This window comes from Oncorhynchus mykiss, chromosome 23 (genome assembly GCF_013265735.2).
Source record: "Oncorhynchus mykiss isolate Arlee chromosome 23, USDA_OmykA_1.1, whole genome shotgun sequence".
NCBI classification, from domain to species: domain Eukaryota; kingdom Metazoa; phylum Chordata; class Actinopteri; order Salmoniformes; family Salmonidae; genus Oncorhynchus; species Oncorhynchus mykiss.
This window is the reverse complement of record NC_048587.1, coordinates 20,146,538-20,171,670: the sequence shown is the minus strand read 5'-3', so window position 1 is coordinate 20,171,670 and position 25,133 is coordinate 20,146,538. Positions and strand designations below refer to the sequence as shown.

At 40.1% G+C, this 25,133-nt stretch overlaps 2 protein-coding genes across 2 annotated transcripts; one reads left to right on the top strand and one right to left on the bottom strand.

Annotated features, from left to right (window-relative positions):
• The first annotated feature begins 2,458 nt into the window (after positions 1 to 2,458).
• On the top strand, positions 2,459 to 15,268 carry LOC110502422 (neuroblast differentiation-associated protein AHNAK). Its single transcript, XM_021580448.2, has 5 exons — positions 2,459 to 2,536; positions 7,885 to 7,941; positions 8,606 to 8,723; positions 8,832 to 9,007; positions 10,307 to 15,268. Exons 2-5 carry the CDS (start codon positions 7,939 to 7,941, stop codon positions 14,735 to 14,737), a joined length of 4,728 nt encoding a protein of 1,575 aa, XP_021436123.2. The 5' UTR covers positions 2,459 to 2,536; positions 7,885 to 7,938; the 3' UTR covers positions 14,738 to 15,268.
• On the bottom strand, positions 15,258 to 24,064 carry LOC110502423 (ectodysplasin-A receptor-associated adapter protein). The gene is made up of 6 exons (XM_021580449.2): positions 23,751 to 24,064; positions 18,996 to 19,054; positions 17,837 to 17,879; positions 17,661 to 17,731; positions 17,194 to 17,242; positions 15,258 to 16,998 (listed from the first exon to the last, which is right to left on the bottom strand). Exons 1-6 carry the CDS (start codon positions 23,806 to 23,808, stop codon positions 16,610 to 16,612), a joined length of 669 nt encoding a protein of 222 aa, XP_021436124.1. The 5' UTR covers positions 23,809 to 24,064; the 3' UTR covers positions 15,258 to 16,609.
• Between the last annotated feature and the right edge of the window lie 1,069 nt (positions 24,065 to 25,133).

Sequence of the window (25,133 nt, the reverse complement as noted above, 5' to 3'; positions counted from 1 at the left end):
AACAGGTTATAGGCTACATGTGTACCATCAAATCAGAACAATAGGCGAAATTAAGAGTGGAAAATATACCAAATTATTAGGGTGAGGTACATGGGCTACTAACAGATTACTACACAACATACACTTAGTATTACTTTCTTAGCTACAGTATACAAATCTCCCTGACATATTACATAATTTATGCAGCAGCATACAAGACATTTTTGGACTTGTGCTGTGCTCACTTGAACAGGAGTTCAAAAGTTCATCAAACTTTGTCATCAAAGTCTGGCATTCTCTGGATTTGTGGTACTTTCATGACAACTGGGAACTAAAAAAAAAAGAAGGTTGAATCATGATGACGTCAGTGATCTTCAGGTTGTAGCTCTAGAGAGGCCCGAGTTCTCGACTTACAATTCTGAGTTGGATGACCCTGCAAAATGTTTTTTTCCCAAGTTCCCAGTTGTCGGGAACTCACTGAAGTCAGATTTCCCAGTTACGGGTTTACAGTTGTTTTGAGCACAGGAAGAAATCATGCTGGATTGACAGGATGGCCAATGTTGAATGTTTATCATTTTAAGCTTGGAAAAGTGTTGATGGAATTTATAGGTTTAAATGAATGACTATAATATTCCACCTTGAAGCCATACAATTGTATGAAATTGATTAATAGTCAGTAAAATTATAATAAATGATGTGTGTAGTTTTAGTCAGAATTAGGTTAAAACATAATTATTGCACAATATGTCTCTAAAGTGTCTTAAACACAGACTGTCTGAGCAAGATTCGGTGCCGTCCTTGGCTAGGGGCCACTGAGAGATTTGGGAAAGGACAGGGAGTGATTCTCATGGTCCCTAATCTTTGTTGGCAGGACAGTATGTGCGTAGGATACCTACTGTTTGTGTGCAAATGTATGTGCGTATGAATTATGTTTGTGTGCAAAAGTATGTGCGTAAGGAGCTAGTATAAAACAAATGGTTTTGTACAACTAACCAGCACTCTTGTGAATAAACCTTATTTACTATTTTAGCTGGGCCTCCGTCTGTTCAATCAGTATCTTACAAATCCTGATTAGCAGACTGAGTAGTTTAATTGAATTGGTTTATGAATATCGAGAACATAATTCTCATGACAAAAAGAGACCCTTAAACCCAGACTTGGGACCATAACGCCACTCCACTGAGTAGCAGGCTAGTGATTGCTTTGCAATGCTTGCAGTTAGCCACTGATTCCTTCCAAAACACTCATTGTTGAATTTGCGATTTCCAACTTGTTGTGTAATGTTTATGTCCAATGGGCGATGAGCACCGATATGTTTTGTCTATAATTTCTATTCATTATTTATCTTCATGTGACAAGGATTAAAAAGGATTTGACACTAGATTGCCGACTTGATTCATGATGATGAGTGCTAGCTAAGATTTGGAATATATGAGTACCAGTCCAATCAAAGCTACTGTAGATATAAGGTGATTTGACATCATTTTATCTGTAGTCAATAACCCTGAGAATTCTTGGATGTGCACTTCTAATGTAACTCAGGAAATTAAGCTTTGAATGCAGAGGTTCTTCTTATTGTACCTACCACTAGAGTACTACTGCTTTCCTGGAGCTGAGCCCTACTTGTGTGATGTACTTTTCTAAACATTGTATTCATTGGGTGGGGCAATAACTCACTATATTATGCCTGGTTTTGGTTTGGTACATAGTAAGCATAATACTGAATAAACCCAGTTATTATTACCACTTTGACACACTGATTGTCAGCACTGTGACCTCATCTCTACGGCCTTATGTCCTACTGTACCTGGGACGAAGTGAAATCAGTAAGGAAAGTATGAGTCTACAGTATAATAAGGATGCTGTAGTGTAGGGGCTGCCATGTATCTGTGTGTATACATATTAACCTCCAAAAGAAGTTGAAATGACAAAAATACAATACTTTATCATGATAATGAGCAGATTTTTGAGCGATCGCAATCAAGTTCAACTCACTTAAAATAACATCCGCCTCCCTTCACTATACAGGTCAGTCAGATACAGTAGAAGACGGCAAAGACACTGATCAATGGCTTATGGCAGAATCTTTGGATTCCATTAATCTCTCCAGAGCTGTGGGCAGTGTGTGTGTATGAGAGACAGAGAAGGAGAGAGTGCATTCATATGTTGATGGATGTAGATGCATGTTTTGCAATTGTTGCAGGCCTCTGTTTCTTAATCCTTGGTTAAGGACGGGTGGTGTGTACCGCTTTCTCTCTCTTTCTAAATCTCCATTTCTCTCTCTCACTCTCTTGGCAGGTTTCGGCTGTCACCAGCCCTGTAAATGTGCATGACATGTCCCTCTCCCTGTGAAAAGGTTCATAGTGGGGGTTGGGGTGGCATTGGGGAGGCGGTCTAGGTGCTGCCTAACCTGTTCTACAGCTCAGGTTGCGGTCAGAGAAGGCATTTAACATAATGTATTTAACACAGATCCTCTTAGGTTGACAGAACAGCTAAGGTACAGAGGAGACAACATTGCCTGGGCTTTCAGAGGACGCATATCTAGGAGCATCACAAGGTGAGTCCTTCCCATCCTATGCCCCAATCTGAGCCCAGCACAGGCCCAGCATATATGTATACGAGCTACGCGGCCACATTATAAGGCTTTTGGTACCATTAGAATAAGATATTTAACAAATTGATGTAATTCGTGCTGATGGTACAATGGGAATTTTAATCATAGTTCAGTGCTCTTGTTTCTGTTGTGTCAACTGGTAATAGAATGAACCTTATAAGTCCTGAGACCCCAGCCCTAAACAGTTGAATTCACGAGTTTTATTGATAAAGGTGAATATCCAACTAGTCAGTGACAACTGTGTGGAGTTTGGCGTTTGTGACAGCAACTATGTGAGCTTATTACAGTATTATAGACACAAGGTCCTTGGATTTCCTAGGATCTTCTATGTAGAAGAACCCCTTACCTTCTAATGACTCTTGTGTAGCTTGTGAGCATTATATAGTTTGTGAGAGTCTCGGCTTTTCATTGAAAGCTTTTAATAGTTTGTAGCTCAAACCATACAGACGTTTTTAGAAAAAGAACCGGCCCCTAGTCTCACAAACATTATTCTACTCAGCCCCCGTTAAACACAGAATAATGGTTGGTACCAATGAATGCAGAATAAATAGAAAAATCTAATGGTACAACCCAAAAGTCTGTAGCTCATTGGGTTAACAATTCATTCTTTGTAACGCTAATACTAAAAATCCTCTTCTCCTCATAAATGATGTCCGATTCACTTCAGATTTTGTGTTTCAACTCATAACTGCACATAAAATAATATGCATACATCATAGAGCGCTTGCTTTGTTATCCAACTGATCTTGTGTCCTTTCTGTCATCCTGTGAACCCCGTTCGTTGCTGCTCACAGCGATATTATTGTATTTTAAATGTCTTGCTATTCAGATTAAATAGTCCCTCATTGAATTTCCTTGAAATAAATATACATGAGAAAACATGTAGATATCTGAAAAGTAAATATCGACCTGTGTAACCTTACAACTTCATTTGAATATGTGGCAAGGGAGGATGGTTGTTTTATATGTTGTGCTTTTAGTGTCGTTGTTGCGATCCATTTAGTTTCCTGAAGGTACTCCCATAATTGCTGTCTGGTTGGGGGTTTGTGAGTCATCGTCTGAGCAAATTTGTTGTGTTATCTGAAACATTGTGAAATGATGGGGATTATATCGATGTGTGGGTGTGGGTAGTGGATGTAGGGGCATATTTCAGTAATGTATTTCAGCACATGGGTTATCGCTGTTGGATGGTTTCTAATGAACTTGGCATCACCCTTGCAAGGCATTTTGAAAAATACACTTTAATGCCCAGAACTGTAAATAAATCAATGAAGTGGATTTTGCTTGTGATTTACTATTCATCAAACATATAGGGCTGGTTTCCCAGAAACCAGATTAAGCCTAGTCCTGGAATGAAATTCTCCATTGAGCAAGCTTTTTAGTCCATGACTATACTTAATCTGTCCGGGAAACCGGCCCACAGTGTCTTTTATAGTACCATTGTTACTTGATATCTGTTTGAGGTGTTGCTGTTGTATTACATTCTCCATGGTGGTCAGATGAGAATGAAGCCACCATACAATTATTATCAAATAAGTAAATAGACCTCCCCAACATATGGAATGTGTTGCTTGTTGTGATATACAATATGAATTACATACCAAGCCATTCTGGCCTTAAAACGAAGCCACAATAATAAAGCCACAACTACTTACTTTCTTCAACTGTCTTATATCTAGTATTAGTCAGAGATTGAATACAACCTTTTTCCTTTTCATGAAACACAAAGAGACCAGTAAAAAGTTGTAACCCAATGTTTGTGGCCTCAGGTTTTACATTTTCACAGAATGCATTTGTGCTGGTGGACAGGGGCAGACTAGTTATTTGGCAATTCTGGCAAATGCCTGAAGGGCTGGTAAATTTTGTGGTTGGGTGAGCAGGTCGGAATTGACACACACAAAAATATTTGTTTTATATACAAATAAAAAAAATGAAAAAGGTGAATGGCTGGCGGCTTGTGGACCTGTTAAGATTTTGTATTTTGCATTTATTTTTGTGCAATTTCTTGGTTATACTAGACTTGCTTCGACTCTGTCATCCGTTAGACAGCCAAGATCATGCATAAAAAAAAACATAAAGGGTGCCTATAAAATAAAAATAGCACATTCTACACTGAACAAAAACATAAACGCAACTTGTAAACTGTTGATTTCATGTTTCATGAGATGAAATAAAATATCCCAGAAATGTTCCATATGCACAAAAAGCAGATTTCTCTTAAATTTTGTGCATACATACATTTGTTTACATCCCTGTTAGTGAGCATTTCTCCTTTGCCAAGATAATCTATCCACTGGACAGGTGTGGCATATCAAGAGCTGATTGAACAGCACAATCCTTACACAGGTGCACCTTGTGCTGTGGACAATAAAAGGCCACTCTAAAATGTGCAGTTGTATCACACAACACAATGCCACAGATGTCACGGAGCATGCAATTGGCATGCTGACTGCAGGAATGTCCACCAGAGCTTTTGCCAGAGAATTGAATGTTAATTTCTCTACCATAAGCTGCCTCCAATGTCATTTTAGCGAATTTGGCAGTACGTCCAACCAGCCTCACAACCGCAGACCATGTGAATGGCATCATGTGGGCGAGTGGTTTGCTTATGTGTCACAGTTGTGAACAGAATGCCCCATGGTGGCTGTGGGGTTATGGTATGGACAGGGATAAGCTACAGAAAACGAACACAATTGCATTTTATCGATGGCAATTAGAATGCAAAGAGATACCGTGAAGAGATCCTGAGGCCCATTGTCGTGCCATTCATCCGCTGCCATCACCTAATTTTTCAGCATGATAATGCATGGCCCTATGTCGCAAGGATCTGTGCACAATTCATGAAAGCTGAAAATGTCCCAGTTCTTCCATGGCCTGCATACTCACCAGACATATCACCCATTGAGGGTGTTTGGGATGCTTTGGATCGACGTGTGCGACAGCGTGTTCCAGTTCCCGCCAATATCCAGCAACTTCACACAGCCATTGAAGAGGAGTGGAACAACATTCCACAGGCTACAATCAACAGCCTGATCAACACTATGTGGAAGAGATGTGCCGTGCTGCATGAGGCAAATGGTGGTCACACCAGATACTGACTGGTTTTCTGATCCACGCCTATACCTTTTTTTTTAAGGTATCTGTGACCAACAGATGCATATCTGTATTCCCAGTCATGTAAAATCCATAGACTACGGCCTAATTCATTTATTTCAATGGACTGACTTCCTCATATGAACATTTTTGCATTTATAATTTTGTTCAGTACACATTGTCACCTCACTCAAAAGTATGTGGACACTGGCTCGTCGAACATCTTATTCCAAAATCATGGGCATTAATACCTCTTACTGGAAGGCTTTCCACTAGATGTTGGAACATTGCTGTGAGGATTTGCTTACAATTTTAAGGGGTGTCCACATACTTGTGCATATATAGTGTATAACAGCTACTAATTTCCAATATAGCCTAAGTCGCTAGCTTGGCTTTTATAACGTCTGTTTTATAAGCCTTATAAGGCTTAAGCAGACAGGCAGGCAGAGAACAATAAGAAGCACAGAGTGACAGCAGAGAAGATGCAGAGACAGACAGCACAACAAGGAGGCAAACAAAATGGCTAGCGCAGAGGGACAGTTATTGTCACCAGTGGTGTTTTTACATATTGTGTTTCTCTTTTAAAAAGGTTGAGGAGGGCCTCCCAAGTGGCTCAGGCATTGCATTGCAGTGCTAGCTGTGCCACTAGAGATTCTGGGTTCGAGTCCAGGCTCTGTCGCAAGCCGGCCATGACCGGGAGACTCGTGGGGAAGTGCACAATTGGCCCAGCGTCGTCCAGGTTTGGCCAGCAGGTTCCCATCGTGCACTGGCGGGCCGGGCGCAGTGCACAGTGTTTCCTCCGACACATTGGTGTGGCTGGCTTCTGTGTCAAGAAGCAGTGTGGGTTGTGTTTTGGGGACACATGGCTCTCAACCTTCGCCTCTCCCGGGTCCGTACGGGAGTTGTAGTGATGAGACAAGACTGTAACTACCAATTGTATACTGTGAAATTGGAGGGTAAAAGTAAAAAATATATTTTTTTGTACAAAAAAAAGTTGAGGGGAAGTCAGTCACTGGTACTGTCAATTGTTGAATAACGCTGTACTGTACTGCCAATGTTATGGCTGTACTGCCTGTGTCCAGGTAGGGTGTGGGGATGGGATGTGTGTGTATGGCTGTGGATGAGTTGGCAGCGTGCACAGTGATGTGGGCTGGTGTGGATAAAATGCATGGGCTGGATTCTTGTCCCAGTCTGCCCCTTCCGGTACAATAATGTAATGTTTCGAAGCCAATATCATGGCACTCATAATTCAGTTTACTCCATTCCCTCTTTCTGACATGCTGCCCAAACCCCCGTGAATACGTTGACATTCATGAGAGTAGTGGGTGTGGCAGTATGTGGCTGTGGTAGTAGGTATGGCATGTAAGCTATCATGCATCTAAACCAACTTGATTGGGGAACATTCCCCTGAGCATCCTGGCAATGGCCATTCCTGGGGTTCCTAAGGTGTGCGGCTGTCTGTGTGTGGGTGTCGCTGTCACTCTCTCTGTCAATCAGCTAGCAGTAAATTAAAGGCAGAGAGCTTTGTCAAAAGCTTTAGAGTGGTTATCAAGATAATTATTGTCATTATAACAATAGTGATGATACCTTTCAGCAGACATAGTCCAATGACTATTTTGGTTGGTTTTTACAAGTTAAGTTATGCAACCTGGTCTCAGAACATTTCATATTATTCTGTACGTAAATCACCCTCCATTTGTGAAATGCTCAAGCATTCATCCCACCTCCTGCCTTATCTTGTGACACAGCAAAAGTCTAGCAAAAACTGTTTAGGTGTCAGTCTGAGCAGAGATGCATTAACTGTGTGCAACTGTGTTTCTGTGTGGATGTTTCACCCAAAGAGCTGGTAGAGGATGTGGTTTTTCTCTGCAAGCTACACCTCACAAACATTTTAATTATCAGATATATCACCACATACAGATATTATAATAATGTGAGGCAGTTTTGTAATTAGTAAATGCAATATTTCCAAAGCTACCCTTCAATAGAAATAGTTGAAATAGATTTCTCATTTGGCCCCTACAAAATGATAGGGGGAAATCATCCTTAAGGATTTTTCAATGTACATTTTATTGTTGTGCAACATCAAACCCTGTCAGATGAAATGTCTTATTTTAGAGGGAGTTTTGCTTATTAAATCACATTATAAACTGATAGTAAAGACAAACTGTACCACTTATTTTTTGTTGTTTTTACAGGTTATAGTGAGGACATTTTTCTTGATATGCCGCTGTAAATATACTTCAGAAATCATGGTGAGTCAAATCATTTATAACGTTCCCTGAAATTGTATAACCTTTCATGCTTCCCATTAAAGCGACAATCTGAGATTGGTACATCCATTTTTGTACTTAAATAAATGATATATTCCATTGATTCATGAAGAATATAACTTATAAAATCCTTGTGTGCTTAGGTCAACTGTCATAACCCATCAGAACCCAAAATAGAAGAACATTTTACTTCATTGTTAGTAAACAATATCATTGTAAACAAACCCTGTATAGTCTCAAAGTATATTTTAAACTATAATGTTTATATCATGGCTGGTCAGTCCTCGTAACCATAGCTCTATCTATGAATTTGAGAGTGATAACATTTATCCAGACCCATCCCTCAGGTTTTTACAAAAACAATGGCAGGTGACTTCTTTGTTAATGTTTGAAAAGCAGATTGCCCCTTTAAAGAGCTGGAGCCTTGAGGGAGTCAGCTTGTTTTTACGAGAACAATCTATCCTGGGGTGTATTCACAGTGTAAAAAAAAAATCAGGGCCTGAAACCATACAGATACTTTGTTTTACCAGATTCTTAGTCCACTTTGGATGAGTACTGCACACACGCTAATGTAACTGTTGCAAATGGTTGCTGCTTGATGATAGTGACTACAATTGTTATTTCATTTTATTTGACATCTTACTAGAATGGGGAAAGTCAGCAAAGACATTACTCCAAAAGCTTGGTCCTGGAGGATTCAGAAAGAGGAGGAGTCACAGGAATCACAGACCCGAGTGTCACTGATAAGATTGGCTTAAAAGAAGGCAAAATGTCAAATACTAGTTTATTTCTGATCAAAAACATTCATAATTATAACATACAAAGCATAATAGATCATTATTAGTGAAGCGTTTTTCTCTCTACTCTTTTAGACAATGAGATTGTTGCGGTCACCATCAATCTGAATCACCTCAGTAAAGAGGACAGGATGAAATTACTCAAGATCATGGAGCCTTACAATGACAACATGAGAGTTATGACAAATCAGGATCTGAAAGCCAGCGTCAGTCTCGGATCATTGGATGGTGGCCTCAAAGATCCTGGGGAAGTAAGTGTCAGAATCAAATGTACTTAATGATTTATGCCAGCAGTCATTGCACTATGCTGACATAATACTTCCAATATTATTTTTCAGTTTTGAAGAATTAGAGTGCCTTCAGAAAGTATTCAGACCCGTTGACTTTTGCCACATTTTGTTACGTCACAGCCTTACTACTCTAAAATTGATTAGACATTTTTTTCCTCTCATAGGTTTTTAGAATTGTTAGCTAATTTATGAAGAAAAATAGAAAAATGACATTTACACAAGTATTCAGACCCTTTACTCAGTACTTTGTTGAAGCCCCTTTGGCAGCAATTACAGCCTTGAGTCTTCTTGGGTATGACGCTACAAGCTTGGCACACCTGTATTTGGGGAGTTTCGCCCATTCCACTCTGCAGATCTTCTCAAGCTCGGCCAGGTTGCATGGAGAGCATCACCGCACAGCTATTTCCAGGTCTCTACAGAGATGCTTGATCAGGTTCAAGTCCGTGCTCTGCCTTGACCACTCAAGGACATTCAGAGACTTGTCCTGAAGCCACTGTCTTGGCTGTGTGCTTAGGGTCGTTGTCCTGTTGGAAGGTGAATCTTCGCCCCAGTCTGAGGTCTTGAGCACTCTGGAGCAGGTTTTCCCTGCCCTTGTCCCATGATTGCTCAGTTTGGCCGGGCGGCCAGCTCTAGGAAGAGTCTTGGTGGTTCCAAACCTCTACCACTTAAGAATGATGGAGGCCACTGTGTTCTTGGGGACCTTCAATGCTGCAGAAATTTGTTGATACCCTTCCCCAGATCTGTGCCTCGACACAATCCTGTCTCAGCACTCTACGGACAATTCGACCTCATGGCTTGGTTTTTGCTCTGACATGCATTGTCAACTGTGGGACCTTATATGGACAGGTGTGTGCCTTTCCAAATAATGTCCAATCAATTGAATTTACCACAGGTGGACTCCAATCAAGTTCTAGAAACATCTCAATGATGATCAATGGAAACAGGATGCATCTGAGCTCAATTTCGAGTCTCATAGCAAAGGGTCTGAATACTTATGTAAATAAGGTATTTCTGTTTTGTTTTGTTGCAAAAACCTGTTTTTGCTTTGTCATTATGGGGTATTGTGTGTAGATTGCTAAGGAATTTGTTTTATTTAATCCATTTTAGAATAAGGCTGTAACGTAACAAAATGTGGAAAAAGTCAAGGGTCTGAATACTTTCTGAAGGTAATAAAATAATGTATTGTGGATCAAAACCTTAATATTTGCCCACTGAGTACCACATAGCACTATGCTTTATTTACTATTTGATTGTCTACAGATGTTCAAGGATACCTACAGCAGAATGCAGCAATCAGTTGAGGCACCAACTATCGAGGTCGATCACCTCAGTGGACAATTAAATGCTGAAGGGGGGTTGAAGAGTGCAATCAATGGTCCCACTTTGAATGGGGAATTGCCCAATGTGACATTGGACACACCTGGAACTGATGGTGATGCGAAGTTCACAATGCCCACCATTGGAATATCTAGGCCTATAATGAAAGGAGCAGATCTCGATGGCACCCTCAGATGCCTTGAAGACAGTCTATTAATACTAAAGCTCCGCACTCCAGATGCCTCACTTGACTTGGAGAAACCAGAGGTTAAGACAAATGCATATAAGTACAAGGAGTCAAAATTAAAAATGCCTCACTTCAATCTACCACACATAAAAGCCAAAGCACCAAAGGGACACGTGAACATATCAGGAGATTTAGAAGGCCCTGGTCTCAGTGGAGAGCTGGAGACACCAGACCTGAAGATTTCAGCCCCTGATGTGGAAATTAAAGCCCCAAATATAGATTTGAATGATCCAAATGCTGACTTGAAAGCTCCAGATGTTGACATAGAGGCTCCTTCAGGCAAATTCAAATGGCTAACTCAAACAAAGCCCAAGTTTGGATTATCAGGAACAAAAGTGAAGGGACCTGACGTCGACATAGATGCTGGCCTGTCTGCAGTTGATGTGAATCTCTCCACTCTCAACATTGATGGAGAGATAAGTGAATCAGATGTAGATTTGAGTTCACCAAAAGCTGAGGTAGATCTGCAAGCTCCAGATATCAACATTGAGGCTCCCTCAAGTAAATTCAAATGGCCTCATTTAAAGAAACACAAATTTGGTCTTCATCGGCCAAAAGTCAAAGCTCCTGGTGTTAAGACAGACCTGGAGACACCACCCGTTGATCTTTCTGCCTCAAAGATTGAGGGTGAGATGAGCACCCCACATTTAGAATTGAATTTACCCAAAGCAGACCTGAGTGGCCCTGATGTTGACATTCATCCTCCCATTGGCAAATTTAAGTTCCCGACACTCAAAAAGCCTAAGTTCAGGCTCTCTGGACCAAAGATTAAAGCTGATGCAGATCTGAAGGTACCTGACCTCAGTCTCTCTGTCCCTGATGTTGATGCATGTCTTGACATGCCTGATTTGGGAACCAATTTGTCAAAAGCAGATATCAAAGGCCCTGAAGTAGACTTTAACGCACCAGAAGTGAACATTGAGCCCCCTTCAGGGAAATTCAAATGGATTACTCTAAAAAAGCCCAAATTTGGACACTCTGGACCCAAGGTTAAGGGACTCCAAGTCGACATAGACGCCGACCTGTCTGTACCTGACTTGAATCACTCCACTCCAAACATTGATGGAGAAATAAGCGCACCAGATGTATATCTTAATTTACACAAAGCTGACCTTGATGCCCCAGATGTTGACACTGATGCTCCCTCTGGAAAATTCCAGTTGTTCAACCTAAAGAAGCCTCAATTTGGACTCCATGGTCCAAAGGTGAAGGAGACAGAAATGGTTATGGATGCTAATCTGACTGTACCTGACATGAGTCTCTCTACCCCTAATATTTACAGGGATATAAGTGCACCAGATGTAGATGTCAATTTACCCACAGCTGACTTGAAAGGTCCAGATGTAGATCTTCAGGCACCAGAGGTCAACATTGAGGCACCCTCTGGAAAACATAGATTTCCAACTTTTAAAATGCCCAAAGTTAACTGGTCTGGACATAAGGTGAAGGGACCAGACCTTGATGTTGATCTGAAGACACCAGATTTGGACCTATCAGCAATTGAAGGTGACATCGCTGTTCCAGATCTCAATGTCAGTTTGCCTGAAGCTGACCTCAAAGGACCAGGTGTAGATCTTGATGCTCCCTCTGGAAAATTCAAGTTGCCGAAAATAAAATGGCCAAACATAATTAAAGTAAAAGGACCGGAACTTGATGTAGATGCTGATTTTAACACCCCAGAATTAGATGTTGATTTACCCGAAGCATATCTGAAAGGGACTGAAATTGATTTGAAAACAGCAGACCTCAACCTCTTAGCACCAGCAATTGAGGGAGACATCACTGTTCCAGATCTCAATGTGAGTTTGCCTGAAATTGACCTCAAAGGACAGGTTGTGAATATTCAAGTCTCAGATGTTGACCTTGATCCCTCTGGAAAATTAAAGTTCCCTAAAATCAAACTGCCAAATTTGGGTTTAACAGGGCCAAGAGTTAAAGAATCAAACCTGGATGCTAATCTAAAGGCCCCAGAGTTGGACGTCTCGGTTCCTGATCTGGATGTCAATTTGCCAACAGCTCATCTCCAAGCTCCTGTAGTAGAGCTGAAAACACCAGACCTGGACCTTTCTGCCCCTCAAATTGAGGGAGCCATTGCTGCTCCAGATTTGAGTATCAGTTTCCCTGAAGCTGACATCAAAGGTCCAGAGGTAGATCTTCAAGCCCTAGATGTTGACCGTAATGCTCCCTCTGGAAAATTCAATTTTACTAAAATCAAACTGCCAAATGTTGGTTTAACAGGGCCAAGAGTTAAAGGACCAAACCTGGATGTTAATCTAAAGGCCCCAGAGTTGGATGCCTCTGTTCCCGATGTGTATGTCGATTTGTCAACAGCTGACCTCCAAGCCTGTGTTGTAGAGCTGAAAACACTTGATCTTTCCGCCCACAAAATTGAGGGAGCCATCGCTGCTCCCTGTCTTGATATTCATTTGTCTGAAGTAGACCTTAAAGCCCCTGATCTCAACATTGAGGTTCCAATAATTGAGCTTAAGACACAAGATTCAGGCATATCAGTTCCAAAGGTCGATGTGAATTTACCAAAAGCAGATATTCAAGGGTCTGATCTAGACCTGAATGCACCTGGCCTTAACTGCTCAGCTCCAAAAATTGAGGGAGACATTGCTGCTCCAGGTATCAATGTCAGTTTGCCTGAAGCTGCCCGAAAAGCCACCGATGACCAGCTGCAAATATCAGAGCTGAACCTTTCTACCCTAAAGGTTGAAGGCGATATCTCTGCTCCAGATTTAGATATCAGTTTGCCCAAAATGCACCTTGAAGGACTAGATGTAGATCGTCAAGCCCCAAATGTTTACCTTAATGTTGATGCTGATCCAACGACACCAGATTTAGACATCGCAGCTCTTGAGGTTGATGTGCATTTACCAAAAGTAGACCTTAAAGTTCATGATCTAGACCTGAAAACACCAGAGCTCAATCTTTCAGCCTCCAAACTTGAGGGTGAAGTGAATGTACCAGAGATGGATATCAACGTACCCAAAGCTGACCTCAAAGGATCTGAAGTAGATCTAAAAGCTCCAGATATAGATAAGGATGCCACTTCAGGCAAATTCAAATTCTCTTATTTTAGGCACCCCTCATTTGTTCTTTCAAATCATAAACTGGAGGAACCCAACTTTGACGTTGATACACCTGACATAAATATTCTAGTTCCCACACTTGAGACTGGGCGTGTAGCCCCAAAGGTAGATGTACCTCAAGCAGACCAAAATCTATCTGCTCCTAATGTTGAAAGTGATATCAGTGCTCCAGATGTAAATCTAAGTTTACCAAAAGCTGACCTCTCCGGCCCGGAGGTGGAATTGAATGCTCCTGGTCTTAATCTATCTACTCCAGAGATTGGAGTAAGTGTCCCAGACATTGATCTGAGTGTGCAGGGAGACATTAAAAGCCCCGGGGTTGAGCTGAAAGTTCCAGATGTTGACATTGAGGCTCCCTCTGGAAAACTGCCTTATTTTAAGATGCCAAAGTTTGGTCTCTCAAGACCTAGAATAAAGGTACCAGAACTTGATGCCAGTGCAGATGTGAATGCGCCTGATGTGGAAGTTTCTGTCCCCAAAGTTGAGGGAGAGATTAGTACACCTGAACTGAGTCTCTCTGCTCCTGACGTCAATTTACCTGACATCAACATAGATGACACTCACAAAAGTAAGTTAAAATGGCAATTAAAGTGGCCAAGGTTTAGATTCTCTGTCTCAAAAGGTAAAGAGTCTGACATGGACAATGAGGAAGAGCAGAGTATGGATGAAACAGAGAGTGGTCAGGTAGAAGTACCAATGTTTACCTTTCACAGACTTCCAAAGAACAACAAGATTGAGAGTGCGCTCAAAGATGCTGCGGAGGCCCTTTTTGAGGCCATTGACACACCAAAGCTTGAAGGAAGCCTTGATACAGCTAGTATAGAGGTCAGTTTGTCTAAAGTGAATGTATCTTTGACTGAAGGAGGGAAAGAGACATCACCTTCAGGACCTATTAACATCATGGAGCGGTTGAAGTTGTTCAAAGCAAAAATCACCTCAGATGCACTAGACTCATCGGATGAAAACAACAGGATATCAATAAGCCTCTCCAATATGCTTGGTCTGAATATCACAGATCCCGATGCAGATTAATCCTGGTTTCCAGCCATGTAAACCTTACACTTGGGATAAACCAACATGAATGCAACTTTTTTGTAAATAAGCACCATTCCATTTGTGCATGGGTTGACTCCATGTTGAGGATGTGATTTGTTTCTATGTAGAAAACATAAACATTTCATTATTTTTTATGTAGATTTGTCTCAGATATCTCTTTGTATTCATCCATATGCTACATCTATATTTAAACAGTTGACATCAAAATGAAGGAAAATGTGCTCATTAGCTCTTTATGTACTCAAACTTATTTAAATTATGGTACCATTTCCCAACTTCTGTTCACTTGGAAGTATACTCATTTTTACAAATGCATCAATATTGTATCTGTCACAATTCAGACCTATTTCACCCACAAAGGGGACACAATCTGTATGGAAGATGTCATCTTTACATTTTAAGCAAAAACAATAGTTGAAAAGTGAAATGTAATTAAACTTTTCATGAGATATTTTTTCCAATAAACTATTATATTAAATTAATACATCCATTATGTTTCTTTGTCATTTATTGATGATAGACTACTAATTTATAATTGACTACAACCATATGATACTGTATAATTAAATGACAGGCTTGAATTCCTCTGATTGGATATTCATCACTGAAATCTAGATAAATAAACATTTACCAAGTTATATAATCATATACACAGAAAGCTCAAACTCTCATGGGTAACTTCCAACAGAAATCCTTTTTTTTTTCAGCGCTGTATTTTTCAATGATGACTTTTGAAACGTGTTGATGAAGAAAAGTTCATAAGATTATCAAGAAGCTGGAAAACATCTAGCTTTTATTTGCTTCAAGTGGGGGTGGGGGGGAATTGTAACCACAAAAAAATATAAAACGTAAGGGAAAATGGCTAATTAGGATTCAGACCGGAGTGAGATATCTCATTTGACAACATGACCTCAGCTTCATCAAACTATCCCAAAATAATCAAGACTCATTAACTATTAATACAAACGATACAATATTTGGAGATGTTTCATGTTTTTATGAGACTATAAAGACCAATACGCAACACTATCTCCGTTGCCATATTATATATACTACATTGATTATTATTGTCTGTCATTACTATGGTGACTGTTCTAATAAGTAAAGATGTACTAACAGTTCACCATTTAAATCTTCTCTCTTTTCCACTTCTTAATGTGCCATGTTGGTTAGCACAGTTCCACTTAAGATTGACCTAGAACCATGATTTCCAATCTCCAATGTAAAGCCCAAAAGGTAGGCTACCATTATGTCAGATCGTGAAATACGTGTTAAAAAATTTTTTTACGTGGTAAAATTATTAGATCGGTCCAAAAAAAATGGTGTTCATTTTTAACAAACTGCAAAAATGAATGTGGACCAGAATGTACACGTTATATTTGCATAGTAGCAGTATGCAAATCAGGGAGCCAAATGAACGTCTCTTTCAACGATGCGATTTGTTTCCTGAAGTTCACCAAAAAGGATCTGTTCATAAAGAGCCGTTTGTTCGCGAACAACCCATCACTATTGGACACACAGCAATTCTGAGGTTGCGGGACCTTTGAAAAAGAAAATAATGACCTGGTTGAGATGTTCAGAACTACAGTATTGGTAAAGAGTACACAATGGAAATCAGTCCTATTAAGTCCTCAACTCCGCAGGAGTCATAAAATGTGATCCACCGGTCTTTTGCACACCAACTCAACCAAAATCCTGGAACCACTGGATGTTAAATAAATGGGCTTCTGTTAAAGAAAAAATGGTCCAAGTCCCTGTTGCTAATTCAATAAAGTGTATAGCAAAATGTAAAAAGTAAAAAGTAATATGCATAATTTCTGAGGGATTTTCAGGGGTTGGGGCAAGTTGTTAATGAGCATTTTGCCAGCGTGAGGGCCAGTCGTTATCCATCCAGCGTTGCAGAAGCCGCAGCACATCAATGCGCTGGTAAACCCGGCAAAGTTCGGTGAGCTCAGTGACGGTCTTGTGGTTGTTGCGCAGCAGGAACTCTTGTGTGGGGCTGTGGCACATTGAGCCCTGGGTCCGGTGCTCCAGCAGAGTCAGCTCATCATAGCTCATACCCCAACGGCTCGCAAAGTTCTTCCAGTTCTTAACAGTGCAATGATTTGGGTCCAGTTTAAGACGCAGTAAGTCCAGCAAGTCCTTGTCATCCATCAGGTCACTGATCTTTGGAGGTGGAGCTGAGCAACAGCACTTCTCACAGGGGTTGTTCAAGAACTGCAGCTCCTTGGGGAAGTCTAGGGGGTAGGAATTGGGGCAAGGAAAATGGAATTACCAACAGCCTTGGAAATATATACACTGTACATGGAAATGATTAGACTACCATTTTAGGTACACGTATGTTAGTGTAATGCATCTATGTAGAACATGTGCTTGGAAATGTTGTTCGGAAATACAGTATACATCATGATAAAAACGCTAATTTAATTTACCTTGTAAGATGGAGCCTGTGCAGATGCACTCCACACCAACTTCTACTGGCTGTATGAGGTTGGGTAAAACAAAACATTACATTCAGTTGTTGTAATTCTAGAGTGGAATTAACTACAAATATGATTCAGAATACCTCACAATATTCTAATTGATACCATTAAAATAATCACAACCTTTTTAAACCAACTCACAACACCTTTCCTATGGAAAAAAAGTGATAATTCTCACCCATCAAAATGGTCTTGTGGTTTTGACACCAACAGCTAGTTTCCGTTACAAAGGCTCAAACATTACAGATAGCCAGGGTATGACATTTTCAGATGCTGGGTAAGAGGTTTGGAGTTATATTTAAAAAGCTACAGAGTACAGGGGCAGCCTGTCAAGACTAGTCACCACATTTTCACATTAATATCATAAACAAAGAAACAATACACTTTAGCTCAGTGCAAGTGACCCCATTACACACCTGTCTTATTCTGCCTGAGGGAGGTGTGAGGTAGCCAGGTGGCATGGACCTCAGCTGCAGTGTCACTGCATCTGGAAAGGTCAGATGGAAGGTGTAAGTGAATGCTGTACTTTCTCAGAGTGCACAGAAAGGCACATCAGTTGTGTGAACAGATGTACTGAGCTTAGAGCACCCACCTTGAGGTTCTGTGACTTGGACTGGATAGTTGGACTTCAAGGACTAAGAGACACAAAACACACATGTTCAGCTTTGCTGGGAAGTGGCACACTGATGGATTGTGATCTTAATACTATATATCAATGCAGATATTTATGCTGATATACATCTTTTAAGACCGAGAGGTAGCAATGAAAACGTCTGTAAATTGTGTGAGAAAATTATACTCTTGTGTTGGATAGCGAAAAGTGGCTTGTTGCAACTTGCTTCTATATCAGTCCCTGGGCATAAGAAATTCCAGCATAATGTACTCAACTATGCTTCAATTACTTTACATGGCTATTTTCTCCTCAATCTAAACAGGCCGAAGAGTTAGCTCAAAAGAATATAACAAAATTTTTGCTAACAAAAACAATGTATCTATTCAATTAAAGGGATAATCCACTCCAAACCTCTAATTCCAATTATTAACAGTGTTAAAGAGTGTTAAATAACACTAATATGTGAAAACAATATTTTTTTGTGAACAAATGTTTCATTTTGTCATTATAACAAGCTTGGTAGCAACATGAAAATAATTGTGGAAAAATGTTGCTGTTCAAGTTGACTACAAAACCCACCATGTAATGCTCTCTCTGGGCTGGCTGACAAGTTAGCTAGGTAGCTAGCTAGCAAATATAGCTACACACAATAATACCAAAGTCCATATCAGCATGTGAAGTAGCTAGCTAGCTGTAAAAATCACCTAAACAAACTGCACTGTCAATTTAGGAGTGTATCTCAGTATATACTCTGTATATATCTTGAGTGTATCTCAATATATACTCTGTCATGACGATATAAAACGGATGAATGTGTTCTATTGGCCGATCTGAAGGGCAGGTAATTGTTTTAAAAGCGTTATGAAATGTGATAGGTGATAGATAACACACTATCTCCAGTGACGAGAAACTGGTAGCTATGATGAGTTTCTACATGATTTTCAGATTTCCCAGACGGACCATTTAGAAGTTAAATCATTGGGTATAGTTCTATTTTAACCCCTGATAGAACATAGGCTTTCACCAAATTGACAGGTGTTTCATGATTTTTTATTTCTGGGGGTGGATTATCCCTTTAAATTCAGATAGTACATTTGTTTACACTAGTTTGTTTCTGATGATATTAGGAGGGTCGTACCATTTCTGCCATGAAGCTACTAGTATCTGTGTCCTCCACTGGTTCAGAGATTATTCTATCTGTCGAGACAAGACAGGTGTAACAGGGAGATTACATGAAGAGAACAATGCACAAAGGACAATATTGCAGATTTTATAGAAAATGATGGCCGATGGAAATGGAATGCAGTTTTTCAACAAAGCAAATATCAGCATGAAGAGGACACATTAAATCTGAACTTATTGAGTGTCATGGGTCCTGATAGTTGCAGACGTACAAAGCCCTCTTTTCAGCTCTAAAACATACCTCTACAAGGCTATGCAGGCCTCTATCAGTCTGCGTCACTGTGAGGCTATTGTATGAGACCTCAGAGTTCCAAATAAAGAGCTACTCTGACCTTTCTTAGGTTACACTCCATGAAGCTGACACTCACTTCAGCTTAAATGGGAACCTTGGATTTATAAACACATTCAAGTTAACCAAAGACCATTTCACATGGGTTATATTAATGAAGTTGTTGACACAGTTGAAACTACAGTGTAAGTCAGACATAGATCTCAAAACGACAATACGTGGGTGGATTCACTTCCTCAAACAAGAGAAAAAAATAGCAGCGTTTCTCACATTGGTGGCATGAGTAAACACACACACACACACACTTTACTATAATGGAGTTGTAAGGTGTCTCACACCAGGGGCCTGGGTCATTGATTGAACATATCACCAACAAGAAGGGAAATATTGTCAAGACGTCACTTCTTTTGTGGGGATGCAAACTGTGTCAGAGTTTTACATTGCAGTCATACCAGACTAAAATAAATACTAAAACACCCTCACCAGCTTTGATTAGCCAGCAGCATACCACCCTGCATACCACTGCTGGCTTGCTTCTGAAGCTAAGCAGTGCTGGTCCTGGTCCGTCCCTGGATGGAAGACCAGATGCTGCTGGAAGTGGTGTTGGAGGGCCAGTAGGAGGCACTCTTTCCTCTGGTCTAAAAAATATCCCAATGCCCCAGGGCAGTGATTTGGGACACTGCCCTGTGTAGGGTGCTGTCTTTCGACTGGGACGTTAAACGGGTGTCCTGACTCTCTGCGGTCATTAAAGATCCCATGACACTTGTCGTAAGAGTAGGGGTGTTAACCCCGGTGTCCTGGCTTAATTCCCAATCTGGCCATCAAACCATCACAGTCACCTAATAATCCCCAGTTTACAATTGGCTCATTCATCCCCCTCCTCTCCCCTGTAACTATTCCCAAGGTCGTTGCTGCAAATGAGAACGTGTTCTCAGTCAACTTACCTGGTAAAATAATGGATAAATAAATTGAACAATATTATTTTAAACATATCACAGTCCAGAAACTGTGATAATTTCTGTGGAGGGTACAAACAAAATATTGCAGTATTTTCTGCATATTGACATATTGCAGTATTTTCTCAATTGTTTTTGTTGTTACATAGATGATGATGACAGTGAGACAAGAGAGGAGAGGACATTCCAGTTAACTCACCATATGCCATACTCTCAGTAAGATCAATAACAGCAGAGCAGTGATGATCACTGTAATAACCGTGCAATTGCTGATGGACACAAAAATAGAATCTCATTCTAGGTCTGTGGTTGCATAGATGTGTACAGATGCTTTGGTAATGCATACTCAATCTCATTCTACCTTGCTCTTTATTAGTGCAATGCTGAGACACATCAGCCCCATGTCCCCTACTCATCAACTGTAAGCAGAAACCCATCTCAGCTCAGCATTGTTTCTGCTCCACAGGGAATGCACAGACATGTACCTACTCGCTCTGCAAGAAGTTCAATAGATGAAATATAAACCACATCATAATAGATCCCTCCAGGCCATGATTCCATAGAGATTAACCTAGATTTTCTCCTTTTTGACCACCCATGCCTTTGCTACTAAGATAAGTCGAGTTTCTAAAAGTTTAATCAGACCGTGCAATGTTGCATTTGCTCTGCAGCGACCAAGGCATGCTTTTTTCCACACATGGCTTGAGATGAATGGCGCGCTAATACCTAACTCAATCCATGCAGTTTCTATACCTAAAGCAGAGATGGACAAATGCTTTGAAAGTTGCCTTGTCTATGTACGGTGAATGATTGAGGGTTGTGTGTGTGTATGTGTGTGTGTGTGTGTTGTAAAACTCAAGTTCCAGCAGGACAAATAAGTTCTGTGATTTTGTTGTGTGAGAGAAGGCTTACTTTGCTGGCCTAAAGCCCTCAGCTTCTGCACAGGCCTTGGCTGCTATATGAAGATTGACAACGCAATAGTAATAAAGAATAAAGAGCTTGTTCTTCAAGGCTTGCTGATGAGGACAATGTTTCAGCATTAAAAAAAGCACAGACATTTTTATGAAAGAATCAGAGCATTGTGCAAAATTGGGGTATTATTGTTCTGCTCATTCAACTGAGCAGGCATCCTCAAGACCCAACAGGTATCTGTCCAAACAGATCACTGAGTAAATGTCATTTATATGTATGAGCTCAAGGGGACAGCTCACATTTTCATACATTTTCCACAGCGCGCGGGAAGTAGGGGTGCTGAGGGTGCTGCAGTTCATTCGTGGAATTTATTTCCTTCTTAATGCATTTGAGCCTATCAGTTGTGTTGTGACAAGGTAGGGGTGGTATACAGAAGATAGCCCTATTTGGTAAAATACCAAGTTCATATTATGGCAAGAACAGTTCAAATAAGCAAAGAAAAATGACAGTCCATCATTACTTCAAGACATGAAGGTCAGTCAACCCAGCAAAAGTCAAGAACGTTGAAAGTTTCTTCAAGTGCATTTGCAAAAACCCTCAAGCGCTATGATGAAACTAGGACTGCCACAGGAAAACAAAGACCCATAGTTACCTCTGTTGCAGAGGATAAGATCATTAGAGTAACCAGTCTCAGAAATTGCAGCCCAAATAAATGCTTCACAGAGTTCAAGTAACAGACACATCTCAACATCAACTGTTCAGAGAAGACTGCGTGAACCAGGCCTTCATGGTCAAATTGCTGCAAAGAAACCACTACTTAAAGACAGCAATAAGAAGAAGAGATTTGCTTGGGCCAAGAAACACGAGCAATGGACTTTAGACCGGTGGAAATCTGTCTTTTGGTCTGATGAGTCCAAATTTGAGATTTTAGCTTCCAACCGCCCTGTCTTTGTGAGACGCAGAGTAGGTGAACGGTTGATCTCCGCATGTCTGGTTCCCACCGTGAAGCATGGACACTGTCATGATTTCTTTAGAATTCAAGGCACACTTAACCAGCATGGCTACTACAGCATTCTGCAGTGATACGCCATCCCATCTGGTTTGGGCTTAGTGGAACTATCATTTGTTTTTCAACAGGAAAATTATCCAACACACCTCCAGGCTGTGTAAGGGCTATTCGACCAAGAAGGAGAGTGATTGAGTGCTGCATTAGATGACCCGGCCTCCTCAATCCCCCGACCTCAACCTAACTGAGATGGTTTGGGATGAGTTGGACCGCAGAGTGAAGGAAAAGCAGCCAACAAGTGCTCAGCATATGTGGTAACTCCTTCAAGACTGTTGGAAAAGCATTCCAGGTGAAGCTGTTTGAGAGAATGTCAAGAGTGTGCAAAGCTGTCATCAAGGCAAAGGGAGGCTACATTGAAGAATCTCAAATGTAAAATATATTTTGATTTGTTTAACACTTTTTTGGTTACCTCATGATTCCATATGTGTTATTTCATAGTTTTGATGTCAACACTATTATTCTACAATGTATATAAAAAAAGTTAAAATAAAGAAAAACCCTTGAATGAGTAGATGGATCCAAACTTTTGACTGGTATTGTATATATTATTATTGTTTCAATGTTTTTCCACAAAAGTAGTGCACTGGGCCTTTACTAGTATTAGTGGATCGATATAAAAAGTCTGTAGGGCTGGCAACATTTTTTTTCAGCATCTCTGCTTTGGCAGAAAATGTTGTTGTACAATTAAGAACAGTATCTTTCAGGATTCAATAGTTAGAATTACAAGAGTTGTTGCCCTGTCCCTTTCTCTGTTATTCTGGATTCCATTAGAATGACAAAGAACAAAACCCTGTCCTCAAACAGTTACATCAAAAGGTGCAAAGTTATGGGCAAAGACACAAAACATCCAAATCAAAGTAAATATTTTCTTGATCATATATATATATATATTTTTTATAACATGGAAAATAACCACTTTTGTTCAGTATTAATTTACCATCCTTACAAACCACTTAATGTAAATGTACAGTACTATATTGTATAAAGGCTGGTCATCTAGGTTTGTACCTGTAGACTTTCCATCACCATGAAGAAAAACAATGGACAATAAAGTTATTGAGTACATTGAGACATCAAGTGGTTTGCGATTATGTGATGTGGCTCAGTTGGTGGAGCATGGCACTTGTGATGCTAGGGTTGTCGGTTTGATTCCCATAGATGACCAGTATGAGGGGTATTTTTATGTTTGGGGAAATCCCACTTTTGAGAAGAGCACATTGAAATGGAATCAATGGAATGCAAATTATCTTAATTAAATTATATCAATGTGAAATGAATTATAAAACATTTTTTTAAACGAATTATTTAAAAAGTTCAGATAACCAACATTTAAAAAACAAAAGGACTTTTACATTTCAATATTACAGTGGGTCTATTTATTTGTAAATTAGAAGGTTGCTCAAAAAGAACCACAAGCAAAAAGGTAGCATCATAAACGACATAGCCTATCTATACCATTTAACGTTTGAAATAACAGTGCAGACTTACCGAATGGCTCCTTAAACGCCTTCAAGCTAGTCATCTTCACACAAATAGATGTGAACATAAGAGAAAAGTCCGTTGCACATAAGAGTAAAATGACAACGGATGATAACGAAATTGAGTCGAATAGTGCAACCGCGTTCCCGAGAATGCGCTGAGGGGGCGGGAGGTGTAGTTGGTAAAATGACGCTCAATGGGAGAAAAACAAGTTCTGACCACAATGCTATTGGTGCTTTCAAGACAACTGGGAACTCGGAACAAAACGTTTTGAATGGTCATCAAACTCGGAATTCCAAATCGGAAACTCAGGCATCTTTCTAGAGCCCTGCCTTTCCGACCTGAAGATCACCAACGTCATAACCTGATCTCGGTGATTTCCCAGTATTGAAAGCACCATAAAACTTCTCCCCCGACCACAAGTGTCACGTAACTTCCCATACACATAAATGGTAGACATGGAGGCTGACAGACCCCTTCTACAGATTTACCATTCACTTTCCGCCATGTCTGATGACCCGAAAATGGGGACTTTTCTTAGTCTATACTATAGGATGCTATTTTACGCTATATAGCCAAGGAAACAGACCGATGCTATGTCCCATAACACTGGTGTAGAAAATTGTCTAAAAACAGTTATAAGGCTATGCAGTGGCTCCAGTTAACCAGTGGTCCAAATTAAAGCATAGGCCTACTTTTTTTGTTAATGCAGCCACACTTTTTGGGCTGCATTTACACAGGCAGCCAAATTCTCCACTGATTGAACAGTAGGAAACATCCCAGAATGAAATATGGCGGCCACTCCAATTAATATGAAATGTTACGTTTTGTATGGTATGTAGGCTATTAATTTGTGGATGTCCATCATCCATTTTGTATATGTTACAAATTACAAGTCATATATTTTACAATTGCAATTCGTACAATATGTTACGAATAGCAATCCATACAATATGTTATACATTTCAAAACGTATGATATGTTTCGAATTCCAATTGTGTGGCAAAAGTGGCTAATGTTAGTTAGGGTAGGGCATATGGTTAAGGTTAGGTTTAGGAGTTAGGTTAAAGGGGAAGGGTTAGCTAACATGCTAAGTATTTGCAAAGTTGCTAAATAGCTAAAATGTTACAGTTGTCCATGATGACATTTGAACACGCAACCTTTGGTTAGCTCGACATTCACGTTGTTGTATAAAACAGATGATTAAGTCATCTTCTGTCTTGTGTAACCATACTTAACGTAATATAACATTAAGTTGAGTGTCCCGAATATACATTTACTATGTTATGTCTACTCTATGAGACCAGGCTGCATCTATAATATAACAGTTAACTTATACTGCATAATATATTATCCCTTTAGAGAGTCCTTTGAAAATTCAAATGTAAAGTT

Bases quoted from the DNA above. Each gene is read 5' to 3' on its own strand.
- LOC110502422 (XM_021580448.2), top strand. The intron at 8,724-8,831 runs GCAAAATGTCAA...CTACTCTTTTAG, and splicing joins TAAGATTGGCTTAAAAGAAG to ACAATGAGATTGTTGCGGTC. The intron at 9,008-10,306 runs GTAAGTGTCAGA...GATTGTCTACAG, and splicing joins GCCTCAAAGATCCTGGGGAA to ATGTTCAAGGATACCTACAG.
- LOC110502423 (XM_021580449.2), bottom strand. From the start codon at position 23,808: ATGTTCACATCTATTTGTGTGAAGATGACTAGCTTGAAGGCGTTTAAG. The intron at 17,880-18,995 runs GTACGACCCTCC...TGTGTCTCTTAG, and splicing joins GTAGCTTCATGGCAGAAATG to TCCTTGAAGTCCAACTATCC. The intron at 16,999-17,193 runs GTAAATTAAATT...CCTACCCCCTAG, and splicing joins CACAGGCTCCATCTTACAAG to ACTTCCCCAAGGAGCTGCAG.